At 43.1% G+C, this 24,538-nt stretch overlaps 1 protein-coding gene across 16 annotated transcripts in view; it reads left to right on the top strand.

The window, feature by feature from the left end:
* Window positions 1–24,538, top strand: part of LOC126100846 (2-oxoglutarate dehydrogenase complex component E1-like) — a 199,304-nt gene that overhangs the window by 61,018 nt on the left and 113,748 nt on the right. For 6 of the 16 annotated variants that reach the window (XM_049911514.1, XM_049911511.1, XM_049911512.1 and 3 more), the window contains 6 exons: window positions 2,579–2,807; window positions 4,919–5,069; window positions 6,831–6,958; window positions 7,270–7,448; window positions 10,408–10,530; window positions 13,929–14,092. The exons of 5 other annotated variants lie outside the window; for them this stretch is intronic. In XM_049911514.1, the coding sequence (XP_049767471.1) occupies window positions 2,579–2,807; window positions 4,919–5,069; window positions 6,831–6,958; window positions 7,270–7,448; window positions 10,408–10,530; window positions 13,929–14,092 (974 nt within the window). The remainder of the gene's footprint in view (window positions 1–2,578; window positions 2,808–4,918; window positions 5,070–6,830; window positions 6,959–7,269; window positions 7,449–10,407; window positions 10,531–13,928; window positions 14,093–24,538) is intronic. 5 more of the 16 variants (XM_049911508.1, XM_049911509.1, XM_049911510.1 and 2 more) reach the window with 5 other exon arrangements.

The following is a 24,538-nucleotide window of genomic DNA, read 5'->3' as shown; positions in this document are numbered from 1 at the left end:
CCCAGTAACTGGCAAAACATATACAATCAAAGGGAGAGCTATCTGTGAGACATGATGCTGTGTACCAGTAAATTGAAACACTGTTCAGACTTACACATTGGTATAACAACCACCAAGTCATTAGTTATGATGAATGGACATAGAAAAGGGGGTATACTGACAGCACACATTGTCCTGTTACAGAACATACTCTGCAACATGAGTCATGATCTTGGTGTCTGTTTTACCTCTTGTGCTATCTGGATTCTCCTGCCTGACATCAGTTTCTCAGTAGCTCATATGTGAGAACTGGCATTACAACACGCCCTTGGTTGCCAGCCACCTGGCCTTAATTTACATTAACGCCTTAGATCTCAAAATTTTCTTTTAGTCACTATTCCTTTCTTCACTACCTTTTAGTTTTCTATATCTTTTATTTTCTGTCTTGTCTTTTTTACACTCCCCCCCACCTCCCATGTCTAACATGTCTGCTATACAGGATGTTTGGGGAGGAAAGGTCAATATTTTAAACAGTGATAGTATAAGCAATTCTGAAGAAAAAATGATGTATGAACATAGGTATGGGTATTGAAAGGAACTTTAATTTGCAAAATTGATTGCACAGTGTGAACGTATACCCAATACAATTGGACCGTAACATGATTTTCTTGCAAACAGTGCACGGGTACATGCCATGTTTACGCTAAGCAATCTACCACATATTATGGTTATGTGACATACATAGTACAATCACCCATTGTTTCTGCAATTGTGCCGTGTTAGCCGCATTGTGTAGTGTACCAGCGATGGATCGGTTAGCTGTGTAGTGTATGATTTTCACTGTGTTTGTACAAGCACTGCTAACAATGCCACACATCTAGAGTAGTGAGGAATATGCAGATATGTTGTATGTTTACGGCTTTTGCGAAGGTAGTGCTACCACTGCAAGAGAGGAATACCACAGGTGCTTTCTGACTTGATGATTACCTGATCACAGGGTGTTTACCAAACTGTTTATCACTTTGCATGCAACAGACATTTTTTGTTCAAGCGGGCATGTCCACACGTATATGGGAAACGTTACATGCGGAAAACCTGTATCCATTTCGCATACAGCATGTCCAAAATGTCTATGTTGGTGACAGTATCCAATGACTTCAACTCTTGTCACTGGATAATTGAGAATAGTCATTTGCTTCCATATATACTATTCACTGACAAAGCCCAGTTTTCACGACGTGGAATAAACAACACACGCAATAATCATTGATGGTCACGGGAAAATAAAGCTTCAGTGGCTATCAATTTCTAAGTTCATTTTGCGATAAATGTTTGGTGCAGCATGATCGGTAACCTTTTGGTAGGTCCATTTGTTATCAATCAGCAATTGGGAGAGAGATACTCACGTTTTTTTGGAAAATTCATTTGTGGAACAATTGGAAGACGTTCCTTTAGCCAAGCGAACCGGAATGAACTTTCAATGTGACGGTGCCCCTCCACATGTTACCCTACGTGTGAGGGACCATCTCAAATGCACCCACCCTAATCGCTGGATTGGCCATGGCAGTGCTATTAACTGGCCTCCAAGATCACCTGACCTTATATCTTTAGATTTGTTTTGTGGCATTGGATGAAATCAGAAGTGCACAAAGTGACGGTAAATACACAAGATGAACTGCTTCATCGCATCTTGGATGCTGCTGAATTGATTAGGAACCAACCACAGGCAATTGAACAAGCAACACAACATTGACGTTCATGGTGGGATATTCAAACCTGTTCTGTGAACTTTACAACATCTGTATGATAAGTGTTAAAGCCATTTGCAAAAGATATGGTACATATTTTTCAACTGAATACATGCAACATGCATGTTGTAATGCATTATGTACTAAATGCAAAGTAAATAAACATTATGTAAAATTGTGTAACATAACTGTACTTCTCTGTAACATTGTTTTCAAGAAAATCACATTACAGTCCAGTTGTATTGCATATACGTTCACATTGTGCACATCAATTTTGCAGAATTGAAGTTCCTTTCAATACCCATACCTCCCTAACAAAGCATTTGCGGACCTATGTTCGTATAACATTTTTTGTTCAGAATTACCGGGACTATCACTGTGTACAATGTTTTGTCAGTAACCTCCGTCTTGCTTATTACCCTTATGTTTTCAAATCTCATTCTGTGCGACATCCAACAATCAGTCTTTCCTTCTCATCCCATCCACTAAGTCTAACCTGATGCAGGATTCAGGCCAACTTTTCTGAACACTTCTCATTCCCTAAACCTTGCCAGTCTCTTCCCTTCATCCTTCTTCCTTCCCCTTCTACCTATCTGTCAGAAGAATGGACCACTGGCTCCAGAAGGTTGCACATTTTCTTAACTTTTGTATGCAATTTCTCGTGCCACTGCTTGGTGAGTAGATTCTTTCAATCTTTCCAGTACTACTACTGTACTGTGAAATTCCTGGATAAAGATTCAACAGATGACAACCATTGGCTTCAAAGAGTAAATAGCCAATAAAAGACAAAAAAAAAGATATTAAAAGATTATCATGGTATTTACGTGAAACAAGGTTAACTTTATTTCCAGGATGTTCGTGACAAGTATGAAAAAATATGTGAAGATGCTTTGGAAAATGCGAGAAAAGAGACGCACATAAAGTATAAGGACTGGCTTGATTCTCCATGGTCTGGTTTCTTTGAAGGCAAAGATCCACTGAAAGTATCTCCAACTGGTGTCAAGGAGGACACCCTGGTTCACATTGGCAAGAAAATGTCATCACCACCACCAAATGCTGCAGAATTCGAAATACATAGAGGTTTGTATTAAATTATTCAATAACATTCTCTCTCTCTCTCTCTCTCTCTCTCTCTTTCTTTCTTTCTCAAGATGTTACCTTGAGGAAAGAGCTGAGATGGTTTTAGCAAGGCCAGAGTATAAAAAAATTATCCTACCTTTCAGAAATGTTAGGTACTACTTGAGGAGGAAAGAGGGATAGGTTGGGAAGGTTGGAAAAAATTGATGAGAGGGTGGATCACTGTGACTATAGGATGAGGAATGAGACGCACCAGTAATTTGCTCCCTTTCATTCTGGGTCTGAATGATGTGCCCTTCCTGTATAACATTGCCCAAAATATTACTTTTTCTTTCTTGAGGAAGGAACTAATAGTTCCAAAAGTTAGGACAACTGTGCTGTGTGTGTGTTTGGGGGGGGGGGGGGGGGGGGGGGGTAGTAGCAGTACTAAAAGTTTTTTGTCTGGAAGGTGTGTTGATCAAAAGTCCGGTCTCAAAATTTTATAGTATTCTCAAATTAATTCTGCTTTTGATACAATGCTGTTATTAAAAGGAAGACCACTCATCATTTAATGGAAATGTTAAATGTTCGATGGGCAGCCTAACAAGATGTTGAACATATTGGTTCAACTTTTAAACATGGATTATTTGTCTGAGAGCACAAGTATGATGGTGACAGACTGTTGTAATAGTTCAAAATAAGAAAAGACTTTTTGATACCTATGGTGATTTTCGTGGTTAGTTGGGGCTGTGTTTGTTAAAGCATGTCTACGTTGCAAAATTCCTCACTAGTCGACAGATTTTAGAAGACAACCGGCTCATTGCTTAAAGCCACACTTAAGTCTCTCATTAATCTTTCGTACAATCTGGTATTGTGTGGAAGTTATTCTGGAGACACCTAATTAACATTATCATTCCAAAATTAACCTTGGTGCAGCCCCATCCTTAACTTCATGTCCCTTGGACTATTTCTGCAAATTATAGCACAACAATAAAAAAACAGTTCTCACTGTGGTGTCACACAATACTTGCAATCTGTGCAATATAGACATGATGGTGTGGCAGTGACAGACTCCCTTTCTAGATTCAGTTACAACCGTAAAAATTCATACATCATTGCTCGTGTTCCAGTCTTTTTATAATGTTCATGTACATTTGTGCATTTCTTACTTGAAGTACAAAACACTTAGAAAAAACATACATGGTTAAAGTTCATTCATCAGAGGATTTTCTACATGCCCAATTCACAATCAGTTTACATGCAGCAAAGAATTTCTTATTGTCAGTAATATAGGTTCAATGCTTGGGCTCCATACGTTCCTCTGTCAGTGTTGACAGCACTCACACTACAAGGCCTCACCTCTTTCACCAACGGGTGTTCAGCTTTGAACCCCCCCTCCACCCCCTTGCTCCTCCCACCATATGAATTTATGTCTGTGCTGGCTAATGTTACTCCTGGTGTGCAAGCAGAATCATTATACTTTCCGATCTAAATGAAAGAAACGAAAGTGTGATGTGCCTCATTGAACTTCTGCCAGGTCCTGAGTAATTTACTCATTCAATTTTGCATGTGATTTAAGACTGATTTTTAGTTTGTGTTCAGTTTGTTCTGTGACTAATTTAACTGTAGTGATGTAACGGATGATAATCTCAAAATGTGTAATCAAATGCGAATTTACCAAATAAATATATGGGGTTATTAATAAGTACCTCAGTTTCTAAAAGTTTAGATTTGTCATATGTGCTGTGGTTTTGTTGGAGAACTCACCACTGGTAGGCAGGTGTATCAGAACAAGTAGACAAATCAACTGCTCTGTATTTTTGCCTTGAATGAACATGCACCTCCCATGCTGATAGGCAACGCATCGAAGTTTTCCAAGGCGGGCTGCTTTCATTGTGCTCTCCTGGATACCACAGCAGCAGTGACTTCAGTGAATTGTATGCACATATTGACATTTGCTGCATCACAAATGGTGCTCCAAAACTAATAACATATTGTAAATGAGAGTTTGGAATGGCTCTATCCACTGATGCTGTTTACTGTATGTCTTGTAGTTTTCACAGCCTTTTTATTTTCATTTGTTGCTGTTGGCAAAATAGTAATCATTGCATTAATATTTATTATGCTTTGTTTAGGTTTGGAACGTATATTGAAAGCACGAATGGAAATGGTGGAGTCAAGAACAGTTGATTGGGCTCTTGGTGAAGGAATGGCTTTTGGTTCACTGCTGAAGGAAGGAATCCATGTACGCTTGAGTGGACAAGATGTGGAGAGAGGCACATTCAGGTATGCAACTTCACCTCAGACATTACAGTTAAATATATCCTGAAAGCAAATGGGATTCGCCTTGTCCTGATTTATTGATTTTTGGAATGTTTGCTGCATTTATTTTTCATCCACCTATAGTTACATTGGGAACTTCAAAATGAAAAGAGGTTGGAATGTAACAATATTAGGAGAAGGAAAGTAGCTACTCACTATATAGCGGATATGCTGAGTCGCAGATAGGCACAACAGAAAAACTCTCATAATTATAGCTTTCGGCCATTAAGGCCTTTCTGAACAACATACACACAAACGCGCGCATATGTGCACTCACACAAACGCAACTCACACACACAACTGCAGTCTCAGGCAACTCAAAAAACACTGCGAGCAGCGGCACCAGTGCATGATGTGAGTGGCGACTGGGTTGGGGTAAGGAGAAGGTTGAGGCGGGGAAGGGGAGGGATAGTATGATGGGGGTGGCGGACAGACATTAGTCCAGCCCCTTCCCTGTTCCCATTCCAGTACTACACAGCCGTCATTCCACCACCACAATCAGCCCTTTTATTTTTCTCCTTTTCCGCTACTTCCCCCGTCCCCCTCTCCCCACCTCTTCCCTGCCCCCTGTCTAACCTGCAGCACACTGTCCGCCACCCCCACAGTACTATCCCTCCCCCTATCTGCCCCAGCCTCCTCCTTACCACCACCCAGTCGCAACTCCCATTGTGCACTGGTGCTACTGCTCGCAGTGTGGTTGCAGTTGCGTGAGACTGCAGTTGTGCGTGAGGGTTGTGTTTGCATGGGGGTGCGTGTGTATCTATTGTTGACGAACACCTTAATGCCTGAAAGCTGTAATTGTGAGTGTCTTTTTTTTTTTTTTTTGTTGTGCCTATGTGCGACTCAGAGTCTCCGCTATATGGTGAGTAGCAACTTTCCTTCTCTTAATATTGTTGCAGTCTATCTTGGATTTTCCATTGTTTGAAAATTGAAACAAGGATGTTGTGTTGGTGTAATTCATGAGATGCAGACTTTTGCTGGATTGTTACAGATACTTGTTCCACATTAGAAAATTGTCATTCCACCCTTCAGTTGGAGAGGCTGTTATGCGTTTGGACTTTTGATACTAAATAGTTGGCTGCCTTGACCTGGAACATCAAAAGGACCTTAAATGCTTGATATTTGTGCCCTTGGTAGGAGATGAAGTCAGAGAATGGTAGATGTCCAGTAACGTACAAAAATATCTAAAAAAATGTGATTTATTATCCATGTAGTTTAAGATATGTTCTTTTTAGTTAATTGCCTCATGTGGATGTGAGTTGTAATCTTTGCAATTCTGCAAAGATGTTTTTTCTTAGTTGCTCTTTCCAGGCATCTTTAGTGTTTAGCTTTGTTTGCCAATAATACATTTTTGGAATGTTCCACCCAGCTGTCTGTCTCCAAAATTAATAACATATTGTAAATGAATATTCGAAAAATTTATCATCATAATGTTCTGCTAGAGTCCCCCTGGTATATCTCCCTCAAAAATTGGTAACATATTGTAAATGAATGTTCCAAACATATATTACCAGGATTTTCTGCTTAAGTTCTCAGGTATCTCTCTAAGAACTTCCTTAAATGCGGATGATTTGATTCTACCACTGTTGTTGTTGTTGTTGTTGTTGTTGTTGTTGTTGTGGTGGTGGTGGTGGTGGTAATGAGAGTAATGATAGTAGTAGTACCAATACCCTCCATAAAATTGATGTTCCTTTCATTCATTTTGTCCTTTCTTTTACTTTACAGTCACAGACACCATGTACTTCACCACCAGAAAGTTGATAAAGCTACATACAGACCTCTGTGTCATATTTACCCTGATCAGGGTCCTTATATTGTTTGTAATAGCTCTTTGTCAGAGTTTGGAGTGTTGGGTAAGTTAATAACTTTAAATTTATGTCAAATGATTGGTGTGACTAACATTTATGATGATGATGATGATGATGATCCTGTGGGAATTTGTAACCCTAATCTTCTCTATAGTTAAAAAAAAAACTGCTGAAAGATTTGTACGTCGCTCATTGAACAGCATCAGTTATTGAGAAAAGAATTTGCATGCTGCTCCTATGTAATCAGCGTAGATTCATTTCAAGTTCAGTAGTAGCATAATTACAGATTCAGTTCTTTTATTATGACCTCCATCTTCAGTGGCCTTTGCCCTGTATAATAAAATACATAATTTCAGGCTTTGAACTGGGATATTCTATGACAAATCCAAATGCATTGGTTTGCTGGGAAGCCCAATTTGGAGATTTCAACAATACAGCACAATGCATCATCGACCAGTTTATATCTTCAGGCCAGGCCAAGTGGGTGCGGCAGTCTGGTCTGGTGATGTTGCTACCCCATGGACTTGAAGGGATGGTATGTATAAGTTATTGTTTAATGATAATTGAGAAAAATAAGTTTCAGAAATGAACTACAAAAGAAAAAGAAAAATGTTTTCTGGAAGGGGTAAAATGTTCTCTGGCCTACAGCCTTGTCTAGTGGCTTCTTGGGTGAACTACACAATTGCTTCTTCTGTTTAATTATGGTGTATTATCTTCCCCTTTTGTGCGAGTCAGTCTACAATTTTTTTTTTTTATGTTTCTTCAGCATACTAATTGACACTCTTGAATTACAAAGTGTAAAAATGTATAGTAAACAAATGAATATTTTCATACTTTCAAATTGGTTACCATCCAAATAGAACTTGAGGCAAAAGTTTCTGTACAGCACTGTTCAATGATTTGATGTTGTGCATTTAGAGTATTTGGAATATAAATTAGTCACAGAATGGAACCTGCTCTGCCAAAGGTGTTTTTACAGGGCCCTTGCTTGCTGAAAACACGGCTCTCATTTCTGTATTTAACAGCTGTATTTGAGGGAAATGTAGCTTTGTTTCTTTGCCCAGTGGGATAGCTATCATCTATCTGAAGGCAAAGCTACCCTCTGCAGCAATAATCTTACCACTATTTGACTAAGTACTGGAAGTTAACGATATAACATAGTTCAAAATGAGGGGTAGGGGAGGGGGAGGGGGGTGATGAAAGAAGGAACATTTAAGTACTTAAGCACAGGACAAGAAGTTTATATTATGATACCGTAAAATAAAAGTTGCTGGCAAGGTCTTGGAGACTTAGTGATCGAGATAATGCTAAAATAGTTGTGATGCCAAACCAAGAATATCATATACTAAACACTATGGTACTTGCTGTGAATAATGGGTTCTTTAAGTTTTGATTGTAACTCATTTTCTGTGATGATACCTGGGTGCTCTTTTAAATGAGACTGTCTGGGGTAAAATTTCACGCAGGAGACATGCAATTTTAGTAAACAGTGATTGTAAACTGCACAGCCCAGAACTTGCCTGCAATGAGCACACAGATCGTGTGATGGAGGAAGGAAGGTGACAAGGTCTCAGTTTGATACAGTAATATGGGCGAAATGCAGGGAGGAACAAAGCAGTTCTTGGGAAGTCTTGAGTGAAGTTTCAGTAACTTGGTCCTGGTCATTCAGTTTGTTAACCAATTCTGAATACATGAAAACTTTTGTGATAATACATATAGGTGGTTTCACCCTAGGTGATTGTGAGCTGCCTAAATGTTTGGACAAGCTGAAGCAATAGATGTACATAAAATATAAACAAGGGTCAAATAGGTGAGAAAGTGTCAAAGGATAAAAATAATCTGAGAGAAACAAGTGTATCCATTCCATCAGATAATGACGTCCTTCAAATTGTGAAATTTTCAGGTAGAAAGAAAAGGGGTAGGAGGAATAGTTACCCATACTTTTGAAATGGAAGAAAAAGTTAAAATGTGTATATCGTTGTGTACTGCAGCCAGAATTTAGAAAACAGTTACACACAGTATCTGGAGTCACGTCATTACAAACAGCAACAAACATACACATGATTTTTTTTCAAATATGCATTGTCGTTCCTTGTTTTTTGTTGAAGGATGAAATTGAGTATTTTGCTTTCACAGAATGCGTTATGTCAATTTTATCAGGTACAGGTGATTTCTGCCATTACCAGGAAAGCCCACTACATTACTGCTTCTAAGAAATAAGTTTACCTTTGATTATGGAGAGAATCTGTTAATAATAAGAACAGTTTGTCTTTCTCTGCTCCAATTTTTGTACATAAACTTCTAAATAACCTTTCCAAAAAATTTTGTCATCCCAGTTAGTGCAGATAGTGTTTTATACAATTGAAATAGCTTTCCACAAATATTGGCACACAGAGGTAATGCAATTTTCTTTGCTTTTTTGTCTTCATGAATTTTCTCTCTCAGCAGTCTATCTGAGGGAAGTAAATTATACAAATGAGCCAGCACAGCTCGCAGAGCGCATCGAGAAAGTCCAAAGAGGGGCAGCAGGTTTTGTATTGTAGAGAAATAGGGGAGAGAGTGTCATGGACATGATACGGGATTTGGGGGTAGACATCATTAAAACAAAGAAGTTTCTCATTTTGGCCAGATATTCTCACGAAATTTCAATCACCAACTTTCTTCTCAGAATGCGAAGACACTTTGTCGATACTGACCTACTTGCTCAGAAATATATAGAACTTCATTTTTTCCATGTACTGTTAAAGAGTGGAATAATGGAGAATTATTGTGAAAGTGATTTGATGAACCTTTTGCCAGGCAGTTAAGTGTGATTTACAGAGTAGTACGTAGATGGAGGTGTAGGTTTAGATGTAGATGGAAGAAATGGGTTCTGGAGAGATCTCAGGAATCCTATGTGACTGATGCCAGAGTATGCAGACATATTGGTTCACTCAACTGTGCAGGATCGTATAACTGTGGCAAGTACCTTGAGAGAGAAAATGGGCTCATTTGTAGCAGGACAAGTACCCATACATAGAGTGCGACAATGTATGGAGCACCATGGACTGACAGCGCAAGAGTATTAGATGTACACAAGGAAAACCAGAACACAGATAAACTGTCCCCTCCTGAATCTACAAAGTATTAGCAAAGTTAAATTCAAGGAGCACAACTGCAAGTACATGTGACAGGAAAAAGTATGCAGTAACTGATAAGACAAGTTTTTCATGCAGATCTGTTAAGGGAATAAATACGTCAGGAAATTTATTGCAGGTATCAGTAATAACAATCTTTTTGTGGAGTGCATTCATTTGATTTTTTTTAAATCTCAAAATAGCTGGGGCTAATCATGAAGACATGAAGTGTGTAAAAAGTTATAATTATACAATTTTGAAATTATTGTTGTATTTTAACTCAAAGATTAAAGTATTTTTGGGTTTTAACCAGAATCATTCACTTTTATCTATTTGCTGTTGAAATATATCTAATTAAATGTTTTATATTTCTTTCAGGGTCCTGAGCATTCTAGTGCTCGTCTAGAGAGATTCCTGCAGATGTCTTCTGATGACCCTGACTATTTCCCACCAGAGAGTGAAGAGTTTGCTGTGCGACAGTTACACGATATCAACTGGATTGTAAGTATAACCAGAATTATCAAGGCTATACAGCTACAATATAGTTTTATATGATCATTGTTGAATTATTTGGAATATAATTCGATGTGAAAGAAATATGAGGATATGTAATGTAGTTACCAACTCTAAATTTTCTACATGCTAAATGTTTCTCTTTTGTGATAACTGCAAACATCGTTACCTTTGCTTTAACTTGTATAGGTTTTTGAGGTAGGTAACAGTTTCAGATCTTGTATCTCCCAGAAACGTAACAAAGTTTCTTGTTTTATATATGTCATGTTGAAAAAATATCAAATTAATCCTGTCCACACACAATTTATATAGCATTTATGCTTATTTTTCACATGCAATCCATGTTTGTTAATTTGTTATGATGCTATTGAAAGTTTTCCTTTGTCATCTTCTTTAAGCTTGAATGCCCTTGTGAAGATGTCTGACCTTTAATTCTACAGATATAGGAATCCTTGATCTGGATAAGTTAAAGGACACAGCTTCCATCAGATTTCATCAAAACAGTATGACTTTGCAGCATTGAGGGAATTATGTTCAGTAGCTGTAGTTTTCAGATTCATAAAGTGGAAAAAAATGAAAAGAAATACATTTTAATGGATCATGTTTTAACATTTAAAAGAGAGAGAGAGAGAGAGAGAGAGAGAGAGAGAGAGAGAGAGAGAGACATTATACTCTTTCCCTCTTGAGAAAGGTAAACTTAAACATTGTTTGGAAGAAATTATTATAACAAGTGTGATGGTAGACCAGGAAACCAGTTATTATAAGATATTATAAGATGAAAATAATGTTTAGTGATAATGATAATGTACTATGTGGCACAGGGTCACTTCTGTTCACTATACATATACACTCCTGGAAATTGAAATAAGAACACCGTGAATTCATTGTCCCAGGAAGGGGAAACTTTATTGACACATTCCTGGGGTCAGATACATCACATGATCACACTGACAGAACCACAGGCACATAGACACAGGCAACAGAGCATGCACAATGTCGGCACTAGTACAGTGTATATCCACCTTTCGCAGCAATGCAGGCTGCTATTCTCCCATGGAGACGATCGTAGAGATGCTGGATGTAGTCCTGTGGAACGGCTTGCCATGCCATTTCCACCTGGCGCCTCAGTTGGACCAGCGTTCGTGCTGGACGTGCAGACCGCGTGAGACGACGCTTCATCCAGTCCCAAACATGCTCTATGGGGGACAGATCCGGAGATCTTGCTGGCCAGGGTAGTTGACTTACACCTTCTAGAGCACGTTGGGTGGCACGGGATACATGCGGACGTGCATTGTCCTGTTGGAACAGCAAGTTCCCTTGCCGGTCTAGGAATGGTAGAACGATGGGTTCGATGACGGTTTGGATGTACCGTGCACTATTCAGTGTCCCCTCGACGATCACCAGTGGTGTACGGCCAGTGTAGGAGATCGCTCCCCACACCATGATGCCGGGTGTTGGCCCTGTGTGCCTCGGTCGTATGCAGTCCTGATTGTGGCGCTCACCTGCACGGTGCCAAACACGCATACGACCATCATTGGCACCAAGGCAGAAGCGACTCTCATCGCTGAAGACGACACGTCTCCATTCGTCCCTCCATTCACGCCTGTCGCGACACCACTGGAGGCGGGCTGCACGATGTTGGGGCGTGAGCGGAAGACGGCCTAACGATGTGCGGGACCGTAGCCCAGCTTCATGGAGACGGTTGCGAATGGTCCTCGCCGATACCCCAGGAGCAACAGTGTCCCTAATTTGCTGGGAAGTGGCGGTGCGGTCCCCTACGGCACTGCGTAGGATCCTACGGTCTTGGCGTGCATCCGTGCGTCGCTGCGGTCCGGTCCCAGGTCGACGGGCACGTGCATCTTCCGCCGACCACTGGCGACAACATCGATGTACTGTGGAGACCTCACGCCCCACGTGTTGAGCAATTCGGCGGTACGTCCACCCGGCCTCCCGCATGCCCACTATACGCTCTCGCTCAAAGTCCGTCAACTGCACATACGGTTCACGTCCACGCTGTCGCGGCATGCTACCAGTGTTAAAGACTGCGATGGAGCTCCGTATGCCACGGCAAACTGGCTGACACTGACGGCGGCGGTGCACAAATGCTGTGCAGCTAGCGCCATTCGACGGCCAACACCGCGGTTCCTGGTGTGTCCGCTGTGCCGTGCGTGTGATCATTGCTTGTACAGCCCTCTCGCAGTGTCCGGAGCAAGTATGGTGGGTCTGACATACCGGTGTCAATGTGTTCTTTTTTCCATTTCCAGGAGTGTAAAATGACTGTGCAGATAGTCTGTGGTGTTATGATGCTGTTTGCAGGCTATGCAGTTGTGTACATTGTGGTGACATCTTTAGAAACTTGTTTTGAAAGGCAGAAAGACTTGTAGATGATCAGTAACTAGTGTAAAGATTTGCATTTGCCTGTGAACAAACATATCATCAAGTGCATAAATAATGAATAGATAAAATATTGTTTGATTATCTGGCAGGTGATTAGTCACTGGAATCATTCACAACTTAAGTATCTGGGAAGTATTAGTCTGATAGGATTTAAAGTGGATGCCAAAATAAATTTAGCTGTGGGGAAGATAGATGTAAAACTTGGATGTGTAGGTTAAATCATTAGAAATTGTCATTTGTGCTCAAGGTTGCTTACCTATTCTTGAGTATGATTCATTGATGTAGAACCATCACCAAATTAAATTAGCTGAATTTATGGGGAAGCTTGTTAAACAGCAGTGGGAGACACTATGAGAAAGGCATTGTGTGTCCCTTGAGAGCCTTACTCTCAAAGTTCCGAGAGCTCGTATTCCAAAACAATTCAAGAAATATCCTACATCCTCCAGCATACATATTGCGTAATGATCACAAGACTATTATTAGAGAAATGTGAGCTCATACTGAAGGGTTTTGACAGGCTCTCCTTCCCACATACCACCTGTAAATGGAATAAGAACAGGGAAAATGGCTCTGGTACGCTATGGACCACTGATTCTGATACACTATGGGCCACATTGTGGTGGCTTGCAAAGTACAGCTGTGGATATTGAAAAGATAATAGTACAAATTAAAAATCTTCTGCTCTTTAGGAAAATGTAATCTGCAGTGAATATTCGGTGACAGGTTAAAAAACTATGTATCGGTCCAGCTCTTGGCTTTGGATCCCAGAACATAAGTAATGAGGTGAAACTGAGTTGCTCCATAAGGCACAAATGAATAATGCAGTTGTTACCACGTTGCCAGCAAAATTGGAGGCTCCTGGTTTGAGTCTCAATGGAGTAAATAAATCTTACTATTGTAAATGTCCTTTGATTCTCCAGCTTTTATCTGTGTGTTTATAATGTGTCAGACCTTAAATGTAAAACTAGAATCTTCTTGGTCTGTAATAGGTAGCAAACTGCTCAACACCAGCCAACTATTTCCACATTCTGCGCCGGCAGATAGCCCTTCCATTCCGCAAGCCCCTCATTTTGATGACGCCAAAGTCACTGTTGCGTCATCCTGAGGCCAGATCAAGTTTTGATGAAATGACTGAGGAGACACAATTTCTCAGGTGGGTTGAATGTATTTTCTTCGTATGGAGGAGGATGGATTTCACAAAAAAATGGTGGCAGATTCACAGTTATTTTATGTTGATTAAAATTTTATATTATTATAATACAGTGTGAGTATTGAAATATTGTGGGTACTATGTAATTTTTGTTTCTTAAGTAGCATATACTTTCTTTCCTACCAGTCTTCTGACTGATTTGATGCAGCTTGCCTCTCCTGTACCAATCTCTCCATCTAAGAGTAGTACCCAGTGTCCTCAGTTATTGTTGTATTTATTCCAGTCTCTGTCTCTCTATCATGACCTAGAGTACCATGGTAGTTATTCACTGATATATTAACATATATTAGCTTCCTGTCTCATCTCATTCTCAGTTATTCACATATTTCTTTTTTATGCCAATTCTGCATAGAAACTACTCATTTCTTATCATATGGGTCCATATAATTTTTAGCATCCTTCTGTAACACCACATCTCAAATGCTTTTCTTCCTTATAGTGTTATACTCCAGTTGAACATTCTCAGAAATTTATTCTTTAAATGAAGGCCAACTGTCACTCCTCCACCTACAAGCTCTACCATAGTGATCCCATCCCAGAAGTCCAACATAACCTCAAATTCCTGCTCAGATTATTAGACCCATTCCAGAATCTCTTCCCTGAATCCACTTCCCTCCTCATCTCAATGTGTGTCATCCCCCCCCCTCCCCCTCCCCTACGCGCGCGCACACACACACACACACACACACACACACACACACACACACACACACACACACACACACACACCCCTACATTCTGCATTCTTTCCAAAATCAAGAAACTCAGTAATCCTGGGCACCCCATTGTAACTGTTTACTGTGTCCCCACTGAAAAAAATCACCACTCTTGTTAACCAGCTCATCCAACGAGTTGCTTGTAGCCTAGCCTCTTACATCAAAGATACAGACTACTTCTGTCACAGATTCTTGACCATCCCCAAACATTACCACATGGATCCCTACTGTTACTGTTGCACTTCCCTAGCCTAGCTATACTCGAACACTACCACCCCCAAAGTCCTTTTCAGCCCAAATCCATGACTTCATTCATTGTAAACCACACCAGTTGCATCCTCACACACAACTACATCCTTTTGAAGGGAAGATGTATAAACAAATATGTAATACAGCAACAGGCATCCACATGGCACTTTCCTGTGCTGGCCTGTTTGTCGGCCATCTAGAGGAAACCTTTCTAGCCTCCCAAGACCCCCAATCCTCTTGTCCGTTTCAGGTTCGCTGATTGTATTTTCATTATTTGAACCCAGGACAAAGACACCCTATTCTCATTCCTCCACAACCTTTCCAGGTTTTCTTCTGTCCACTTCAACTGGTCCTCAGCCTAGCATGCCATCTTTTTAGATGTTGACCTCCATTTCTCTGATGTCTCCATTCTTAACTCTGTCCATATGAAGACCACTAACCATCATACCCACATTTTGAAAGCTTTCACCACTTCCATTCTAAAAATAGCTCCCAATTTGTCTTTCCACGTGGGGATGGCATATCTGCAGCAATGTGAATTCCTTTGTCGAGTGTGGTGAAGGTCTCACAAAGGCCTCAACAGAGGCACAGTCCCCCAGACGTAGCCTGCTGGCTGACTTCCCCTGCCAAATCGTCACACATTTTATATGAGTATGACAAACTAGCTGTCCATGAGAATGAATGGGCACTGCCCAACTGTGGCCAAGAACAACCAGTGATGGGCACTCTGCTGAGCACAACCTGTTGGACTTCATTGGTGGCACAATAATGGGCAACACGATACTGGGCAGCAGGTGGGTCACATGACTGAATGGCAGCAAACAGCATGTCCAGTGGTGTGTACAGTGTGGCCAGCAGGCCAGGCTACGGCAGTAGCAGGCAGCAGGCTCATGCACTTCGCACTTCAGAGGCAGGTGCTGGCTAGTCTGCGATAAGTTCATGTGTACCTGGATGGCACACTGCTTTCAAGCAGTGTGGTGAAGTGGGCTCTGCTCGAAGTTCAGAGTGATATGTGCTGATATAGTGCAGCGAGACAACAGCAGCAGCCTGGTGACAAATTTTTCACTGACCAAACAGTATTACATATGAACCAAACTTTTAGCGGGCTCTCTTAAGACCAAAAGATTGTTGTCTCAAGTTCTGATGTCAGTTTGTTCAGGCATAAAATTGGAGCCTGGTCAGGATGGATGTAGATAGGTGTCTGCAGGTAGTTTTTGAATAAAAGAGTGAAGCAAAGTAAATTTTGGTTAAATTCTACAATTTGGGTTACAGAAGTTTGTCCAGGCTTGACTGTGGGCACCTACCACTCCAGATGATAGAATGCGGGACTAGATTGAAGGAGAGAAGGCAGTTAACTTGTGAATAAGCTGATGGCCTATCAAGAAGGAAAAGAGTTACAGAGACAGGTGGCCTAACCCATCTGCTCTATAAGAAGGCTGGAATCCAAGAGACAGAAAACATGGAGCACAAGAGAGTGACTAGAATAGGCTCTGCACTCAAAGATGCAGCCAGCAACCACCATGTGACACGATTCTCACTTCCGCTATGGTTTGCCTCTTGTGATGGATTTGGCTGGTTTTGTCAGCAAAGTTCAGGAAACAACAATGTCTGATAATGATGCCATGGTTCACCGTGCACTTAGGATCTGAAGGAAGGAGCTCATGGTAAATACTTAGTTGAACAGCAAAAATAAAATAAATCAGAATTAAAATTATATTGAAACTCTGAAATATTCCTAAACTGGCTAGCCTACCTGTAAAAATACTTTGGTTACCACTTCCCCCAATTATTCAGAAGTTCAGAAGAAATGATATATGTGCTTTTTGCTTTGTTCGATTTCAAGTGTCCCAAAGCTCTTTCAGACACTTAATCTAATACCATTTCCTCTGTGTATTCACTTCAGGAGACAGTCCCCCCCCCCAATAGAGGCCATTGATGTACTGTTACTAATGGATTCTTCCTGATGATTCTCTTAAACTTCAGTCTACTATTCATCACTACTAAATTGTGATCTGAGCTTATATCTTCTTTTCAGTACACTTTAGAATCCAAAACGCGATGTTTCAATCTTTCTCTTCCTGTAATTCCAGGCCTTTTTCCAAGTATACCTCTTCCTCTTATTTTTAAACAGTGTTTTCACTATTAATAGCTGACATTTATTGCAGAACTCGGTCTTCCTGCTCTCTCATTCCTACTACTGAAATTATTTTCTTCCATAACTCTGCATTCAGATCCTTCCTCTACTGTGGCATTCCACTCCAACCCATGATTACTAGATTCTCATCATCACTGAGTTGGGGGGGGGGGGGCAGAAAGAAAACACAGGGAGTAAATTGACTGTTTAGCTCTTTTGACACTGACACGTGGTTCAGGATATTGCACATCAATGTTCCGCTCTATATCATAAAGTACAAAGCAAGCTTTGGCTATAAAAAAGTATGAATTTGTATGAAAAATCTTTGCTGCTGCCTAATGCAAGCCTCCGCAGAAAACAGGCTGTGGAGAAACAAATTATTCAGCTTATTCTTGCCTCTTTGTAATTCATACAATTGAATTGAATGTTGGAGTAATGACTTATATATAAATTGCTATGAATATCCTGTTCGTATATATAAATTGCTATGAATATCCTGTTCGTAATATTCATTTAAGGGAGTAGCTGTCTTTGAATGCATGAAAAATATGTAATTTTCATTATTCTTATTTCAAGTAAAATAAAAAGTAATGCTATGGCTAATGATATAGTTTTATTCCTTATGCTTTTGTTTTTAAGAAGTCATTGTTGTGTTCACATTGAACACACTCTGTAACTGCTGTGTTAGGTGGAAGGACACCTTGCAAGCAGAACATTCATCATCAGTGGGAATTCCCGAAGCTCTTCTTCTGGGTTTGTAACAAAATAATTTTCTATAAGTCTTTTTCAATATATTTATCATCATCCATAGGATAGTGAACAATATTAAGTTCTAACAAAATGTTGACATATTGAACCATATGTTATCATCTTCACCCACAAAATTGAGACAAAAGTGGTCACCAGAAATGGGCTTTCGAAGGTATTACAAAATGTTACATACAGCATCAAATTCTGATCAAAATCATAGATACCATTCTCAAACTATGTTCCCACCAATTTGAAGAAAATCATTTAGAGTTGTGCATTCTTTTGTAGTTAAAAATGCCTCTTAGTCAGCAATCCCTGGACTATACAAAGGGTTGCCACAAGTTCTGGAAATCAGGGAGTTTCAAACTTATCAGGGAAATATCAGGAGAATTTGGAAAAAAAAACTCTGGAAAATCTCATTTTTGTCTGAGATGAAATTGTTTCTTTACTGAGATCTTAAGTACTGTCACTGGCTGGATGCAGCTGAGTATATGCGCCACTTCCCTACTCCCCCCCAGGGGGTCCACAACTCTTTTGTGGATACGTGCGTAGCGAGCACGGGACCCCGAGCTAATGTGGCCTTCCTTCCTTTCCGGGCTGCATACCTTCCCATTCCGCATCCTTCCCCATCCCTATCTTCGCCCCTCCTCCCCTCACCTCTGGCTCTTTCCTTCTCTTTCTCCCCATCTGGGAGTATGGTTTGTGCCTACGTCCGGAGACGGACGCTCGTAAATGTACTGCATTCCTTGCCTTCCTTGCTTTTATGTCTTCTTCCTTCCTTTGTCCTTCTCTGTCTTCTTCCTTCCTTTGTCCTTCTCTGTCTTCTTCCTTCCTTTGTCCTTCTCTTTTCCTTACCTCTTCTCTTTCTCTTTTCTCCGCTGCGGCATTTGAGACCTCTCTTCCTTCCTTTCTCTTTCTCTTTCTTCCTCCCTGTGCGTGTCTGAAGGCCGACCCACGCCCTTCGTGCGTAGCCGGTGACGGGGTAACGCGTAATTCCCCGCCCCGGGTAGACAGGTAGGACACGTACGTACCCCCTGGTAACGGCCAGGCCCAGGGAGGGGTGATTACCCGAGCTGATACCTTCCGAAAATGCCGATTGGTCCCTCCGTCCGTTTGTCGGGAGGTGTGACCTGAGGTGTGAACAATCACCTAAGGCGGGAGTGCCCTCAGAGAGGGCCCCCACAAGGGAGGAGCGCGCCATCGGAGACGCCGGTAATCATGGGGGATTCTTCCGCAATGGTTTCCTCACCTTCCACTAAGTCTGCTCACAAACGTAAGTATACTGAGTCTCAGCCACAGACGATTCTTCCATCGTTGCCACAGTTCCTTGTTGTTTCTCGGTCTGATGAAGGTCACGACTTCTCCACGGTCAACCCTTTCATTATTCAGAAAGGAGTCGACGCAATAGCAGGTCCTGTAAAGTCTTGTTCCCGATTACGGAATGGCACCCTGTTGTTAGAAACACACGGTGCCCTCCAGGCACAAAAATTGCTGCGTACTTCTCTGCTCCACACCTTCCCTGTCCGGGTGGAACTGCACCGTACCTCGAATTCCTCGCGTGGAGTCGTTTATACACGCTCCCTCGATGGATTGTCTGACGAAGAAATTCAGCACTATCTGTCTGACCAGGGCGTAACGGCAGTTCATAGAGTAATGAAACGGGTTGACACGAACATCATTCCAACCCGCACTGTCTTCTTGACATTTGACACAGTTCAACTCCCATCGAAAATCAAAGCAGGCTATGAGATAATTTCCGTTCGCCCTTACGTCCCAGACCCTACGCGTTGCTATCGATGTCAGCGGTTCAATCACACCAGCCAGTCCTGTTCCAATCCAGCCAAATGTGTTACGTGTGGCAAGGATGCCCATGAGGGTGCTTGTCCACCTCCATCCCCTCGCTGCATCAACTGTATGGGTGACCACGCTGCTTCCTCTCGAGATTGCCCCGTTTTTAAGGATGAGAAGCTCATCCAGGAAATAAGGGTGAAGGAAAAGGTGTCGACCTTTGCTGCTCGAAAATTATTCGCCAGTCGCAAGCCCACCGTGCCTCAGACAGGAAAATACAGCACTGTCCTTGCTTCTCCTCGGCCAACAAAGGAGGCGGCCACGCAGACTTGCGACCTCACCTTTAGTACCACGGTCGTCAGATCGGCCAGCGCAAAGATCGCTCGTTCAACCTCACCACTTTCGCCTGCCCACTCTATGGCTCACCCTTCGTCGGGTTCTGCTACATCTCGAGCCCAAAAGTCGGACGCCAAGTCTTCGAAAAAAGAGCATACTCGTGAAGAGTTTTTACGTACCGCAGCTTCACAACCATCGGTTCCTCCTTCATCTAAACAACATTCTTCCAAGAAGGCTACAAAGAAACCCAGTTCCTCTCCTTCTCCGCCAAGGCGTGCCCCCTCTACAGCACCACCTGGCGGAAATCGCCCTCGGCCATCTTCTGTGTCGCCGAGGCGCACTGCTGGTGGCCGGTCAACCGGCCGATCGCTGGTGGCAGGGGCTGCTCCTGACCAACCTATGGATCAGGATCTTCTGCCTTCGGCTGAATGCCATTCCATGCTGTCGGTTGCTAGCTCCGAGCAGTCTTTGAGTTGACAGCAACTTTGGTCACATTCCTCCATTCTCTTTTCACCCCATGTCCATTATCCACTGGAATATCCGCGGCATTCGAGCCAATCGGGATGAATTGTCGGTCCTCTTACGCTCCTACTCGCCGGTCATCTTCTGTCTTCAGGAAACAAAGCTGCGTCCCTATGACCGCTTTGTTCTCCCTCATTTTCAGTCTGTCCGATATGATCTCCCCTCTGTTGAAGGCTCTCCAGCCCATGGAGGACTCATGATTCTTCTCCGTGATACTCTCCATTATCACCCAATCCCCTTAAACACTTCCTTCCAAGCTGTCGCCGTCCGTCTTTCACTTTCCGGATACACGTTCTCTCTTTGTACTGTATACATTCCATCGTCCACACCAATGGCACGAGCTGATCTACTTCATCTTCTTGGTCAGCTTCCACCCCCCTATTTGCTGGTTGGGGACTTCAATGCCCACCACCCGCTTTGGGGATCTCCACACCCTTGTCCACGTGGCTCCGTATTGCTAGACGTCTTCCACCAAGCGGATCTAGTTTGCCTCAACACTGGGGTCCCCACATTTTTGTCTGCCTCCACGACAACCTTATCTCATTTGGACCTTGCGGTCGGTACTGTTCCGCTAGCTCGGCGCTTCGAATGGTTCGCCCTTGATGATACACACTCGAGTGACCACTTTCCATGTGTCCTCAGACTGCAGCCTCAACTGCCATATATGCGCCCGCGACGCTGGAAGTTTGCCCAAGCCGATTGGACACTTTTTTCGTCTCTCGCGACATTCGATGACCGTCGCTTTCCCAGCGTCGACGATGAGGTCACACACATTACCGACGTTATCCTTACAGCTGCGGAACGTTCAATACCACGCACCTCCGAATTGCCCCGGCGCCCCCCAGTTCCTTGGTGGAACGAGGCATGCCGTGACGCAATACGTGAGCGGCGACGTGCTCTTCGCATTTTCCGTCACCATCCTACTTTGGCCAACTGTATCCGCTATAAGCAGCTCCGTGCGCGATGCCGTCGCGTCATCCGCGATAGCAAGAAGGCAAGCTGGAAATTCTTTATTAGCTCATTTAACACCTTCACTCCCTCCTCGGAAGTTTGGAGTCGGCTTCGACGGTTCTCAGGCGCGCCTAGTTTCTCCCCGGTTTCTGGGCTCACTGTCGCGCATGATACCTTAGTGGACCCCGTCGCAATTTCTGACTCGTTGGGTCAGCACTTTGCTGAGATTTCGAGCTCTTCAAATTACCCGCCAGCGTTTCTCCCGAAGAAACGTGCAGCGGAAGTGCGACCTCTTGCTTTCTCCTCCCAAAATCACGAAAGCTACAATACTGTTTTCTCCATGCGGGAACTCCAACATGCCCTCTCATCTTCTCGCTCCTCCGCCCCAGGACCGGATGGTATCCATGTCCAAATGTTGCTGCATTTACCAACCCATAGTCTGCGTTACCTCCTTCGCCTTTATAATCGAATTTGGACCGACAGTACCTTTCCTAAACGGTGGCGGGAAGCTATTGTCGTTCCCGTTCCGAAACCTGGAAAGGACAAACATCTCCCCTCTAGCTATCGCCCCATTTCTCTCACGAGTAGTGTCTGTAAGGTTTTGGAGCGTATGGTGAATTACCGTTTAGCTTGGTGGCTGGAATCCCGCAGTCTTTTAACACCAGCCCAATGCGGATTTCGGAAGCATCGTTCTGCAGTTGACCATCTTGTTGCTCTCTCCACTTATATCATGAACAATTTTCTCCGGAAACGCCAAACGGTAGCAATATTTTTTGATCTGGAGAGAGCATACGATACCTGTTGGAGGACAGGCATCCTTCGCACACTGTTCTCTTGGGGCTTTCGAGGCCGGCTGCCCCTTTTTCTTCACGAATTTATGGCAGAGCGCACTTTTAGGGTGCGGGTGAACACTACTCTCTCCCGTACTTTCTCCCAAGAAAACGGGGTACCCCAGGGATCCGTGCTGAGTGTTGTACTGTTTGCCATCGCCATAAATCCAATTATGGATTGTCTCCTTCCTGATGTCTCGGGCTCCCTCTTTGTGGACTATTTTGCGATCTACTACAGCTCTCAACGGACCAGCCTTCTTGAACGACGTCTTCAAGGATGTCTTGATCGCCTCCACTCGTGGAGCATCGAAACCGGCTTCCGTTTCTCACCCAGTAAGATCGTTTGTGTCAATTTTTGGCGACGGAAGGAGTTTCTTTCGCCCTCCTTACATCTAGGTCCTGTCAACCTTCCGTTTTCAGACGTCGCTAAATTCTTGGGTCTTATGTTTGACAGAAAACTGTGCTGGTCCTCCCACGTTTCCTATCTTTCGGCTCGCTGTCTGCGATCGCTTAACACCCTCCGTGTCCTGAATGGTACCTCCTGGGGAGCGGACCGAGTGGTCCTTCTCCGCCTCTATCGCGCCTTAGTGCGCTCAAAATTGGATTACGGAAGCATAGTCTACTCCTCTGCTCGGCCGTCTATTCTTCGGCGTCTCGACTCTATCCACCACCGTGGATTACGTTTAGTGTCTGGAGCTTTTTACACTAGCCCTGTGGAAAGCCTTTATGCTGAGACTGCTGAACCTCCGCTGTCCAATCGGCGAGCAGTCCTCCTGAGTCGTTATGCTAGCCATCTGTCTTCCATGCCTGCTAATCCAGCCCATGACCTTTTTTTCGACGCCTCCTTTGATGTAGGGTATGCAGGCCGCTCCTCCTCCCTACTACCCCCGGGAGTCCGCTTCCGTCAATTGCTCCATTCTCTTTCCTGCCGCTTTCCGAAAACCTTCTTGACAACTTGGGGTACAGCACCGCCTTGGCTCCGTCCCCGGATCTGCCTGCTCCATGACCTTTGTCAATTTCCCAAGGATGGTACCCCTACACTTGTTTATCGTCGGGCATTTGCTGCTCTATGTGCCCAAATGACGGACGCCACATTTATTTACACCGACGGCTCGAAAACATCCTTAGGTGTAGGGAGTGCCTATATTGTTGGCGACACCCCAAATCGCTTTCGACTTCCCGACCAGTGTTCGGTTTATACTGCGGAGCTTTACGCTGTTCTCCAGGCTGTCCACTACATCCGCCGCCATCAGCGGATACAGTACGTTATCTGCTCCGATTCTCTCAGCTCTCTCCTCAGTCTCCAAGCTCTTTACCCTGTGCACCCTCTGGTCCACCGGATTCAGGACTGTTTGCGCTTGCTCCACCTGGGGGGCGTCTCGGTGGCGTTCCTCTGGCTCCCGGGACACGCTGGTATCTGTGGCAATGAGGCGGCCGATATGGCGGCCAAGGCTGCAGTCTCTCTTCCTCGGCCAGCTATTCAGTCGCTTCCCTTCACCGATCTACGGAGCGGTTTATGTCGCCAAGTTGCTCATTTATGGCATGCGCATTGGTCAACACTTCCCCGTAATAAATTGCGGGAAGTGAAAGCCCTTCCTTGCGCTTGGACCTCTTCCTCCCGAACGCGTCGTCGGGAGGAGGTAATTTTAGCTAGACTCCGGATAGGGCACTGTCTTTTTAGCCATAGACATCTTTTAAGCGGTGATCCTCCTCCACTCTGTCCCCACTGCTCTCAGCCGTGGACGGTCAGACACCTTTTAATTGAATGCCCCTATTTTAATCCGTTACGCTCCCGTCTACAGCTATCGCCTGATCTATCGTCGATTTTAGCAGATGACACGCGCTCAGCCGACCGCGTTCTGCAGTTTATTAGTGACAGTGAAATGGCGTCAGTCATTTGAAGTTTTTTTTTTTTTGGGGACACTCACCCCCTGTCTGTAGTGGATTTTTAAGCATTCTTTCTACTTTTAGTTTCTCCAATTTTATGAGTTTGTTCCCATTGCTGCTGGTTTTCAATTTCGGTTTTTTACTGTCTTAAGTCACGGGCTGGGCGCTAATGACCATAGAAGTTTTGCGCCCCAAAAAAAAAAAAAAAAAAAAAAAAAAAAAAAAA

Source organism: Schistocerca cancellata, chromosome 9 (assembly GCF_023864275.1).
Source record: "Schistocerca cancellata isolate TAMUIC-IGC-003103 chromosome 9, iqSchCanc2.1, whole genome shotgun sequence".
Classification (NCBI taxonomy): Eukaryota; Metazoa; Arthropoda; class Insecta; order Orthoptera; family Acrididae; genus Schistocerca; species Schistocerca cancellata.
This window is presented reverse-complemented; position numbering and strand designations above follow the sequence as displayed.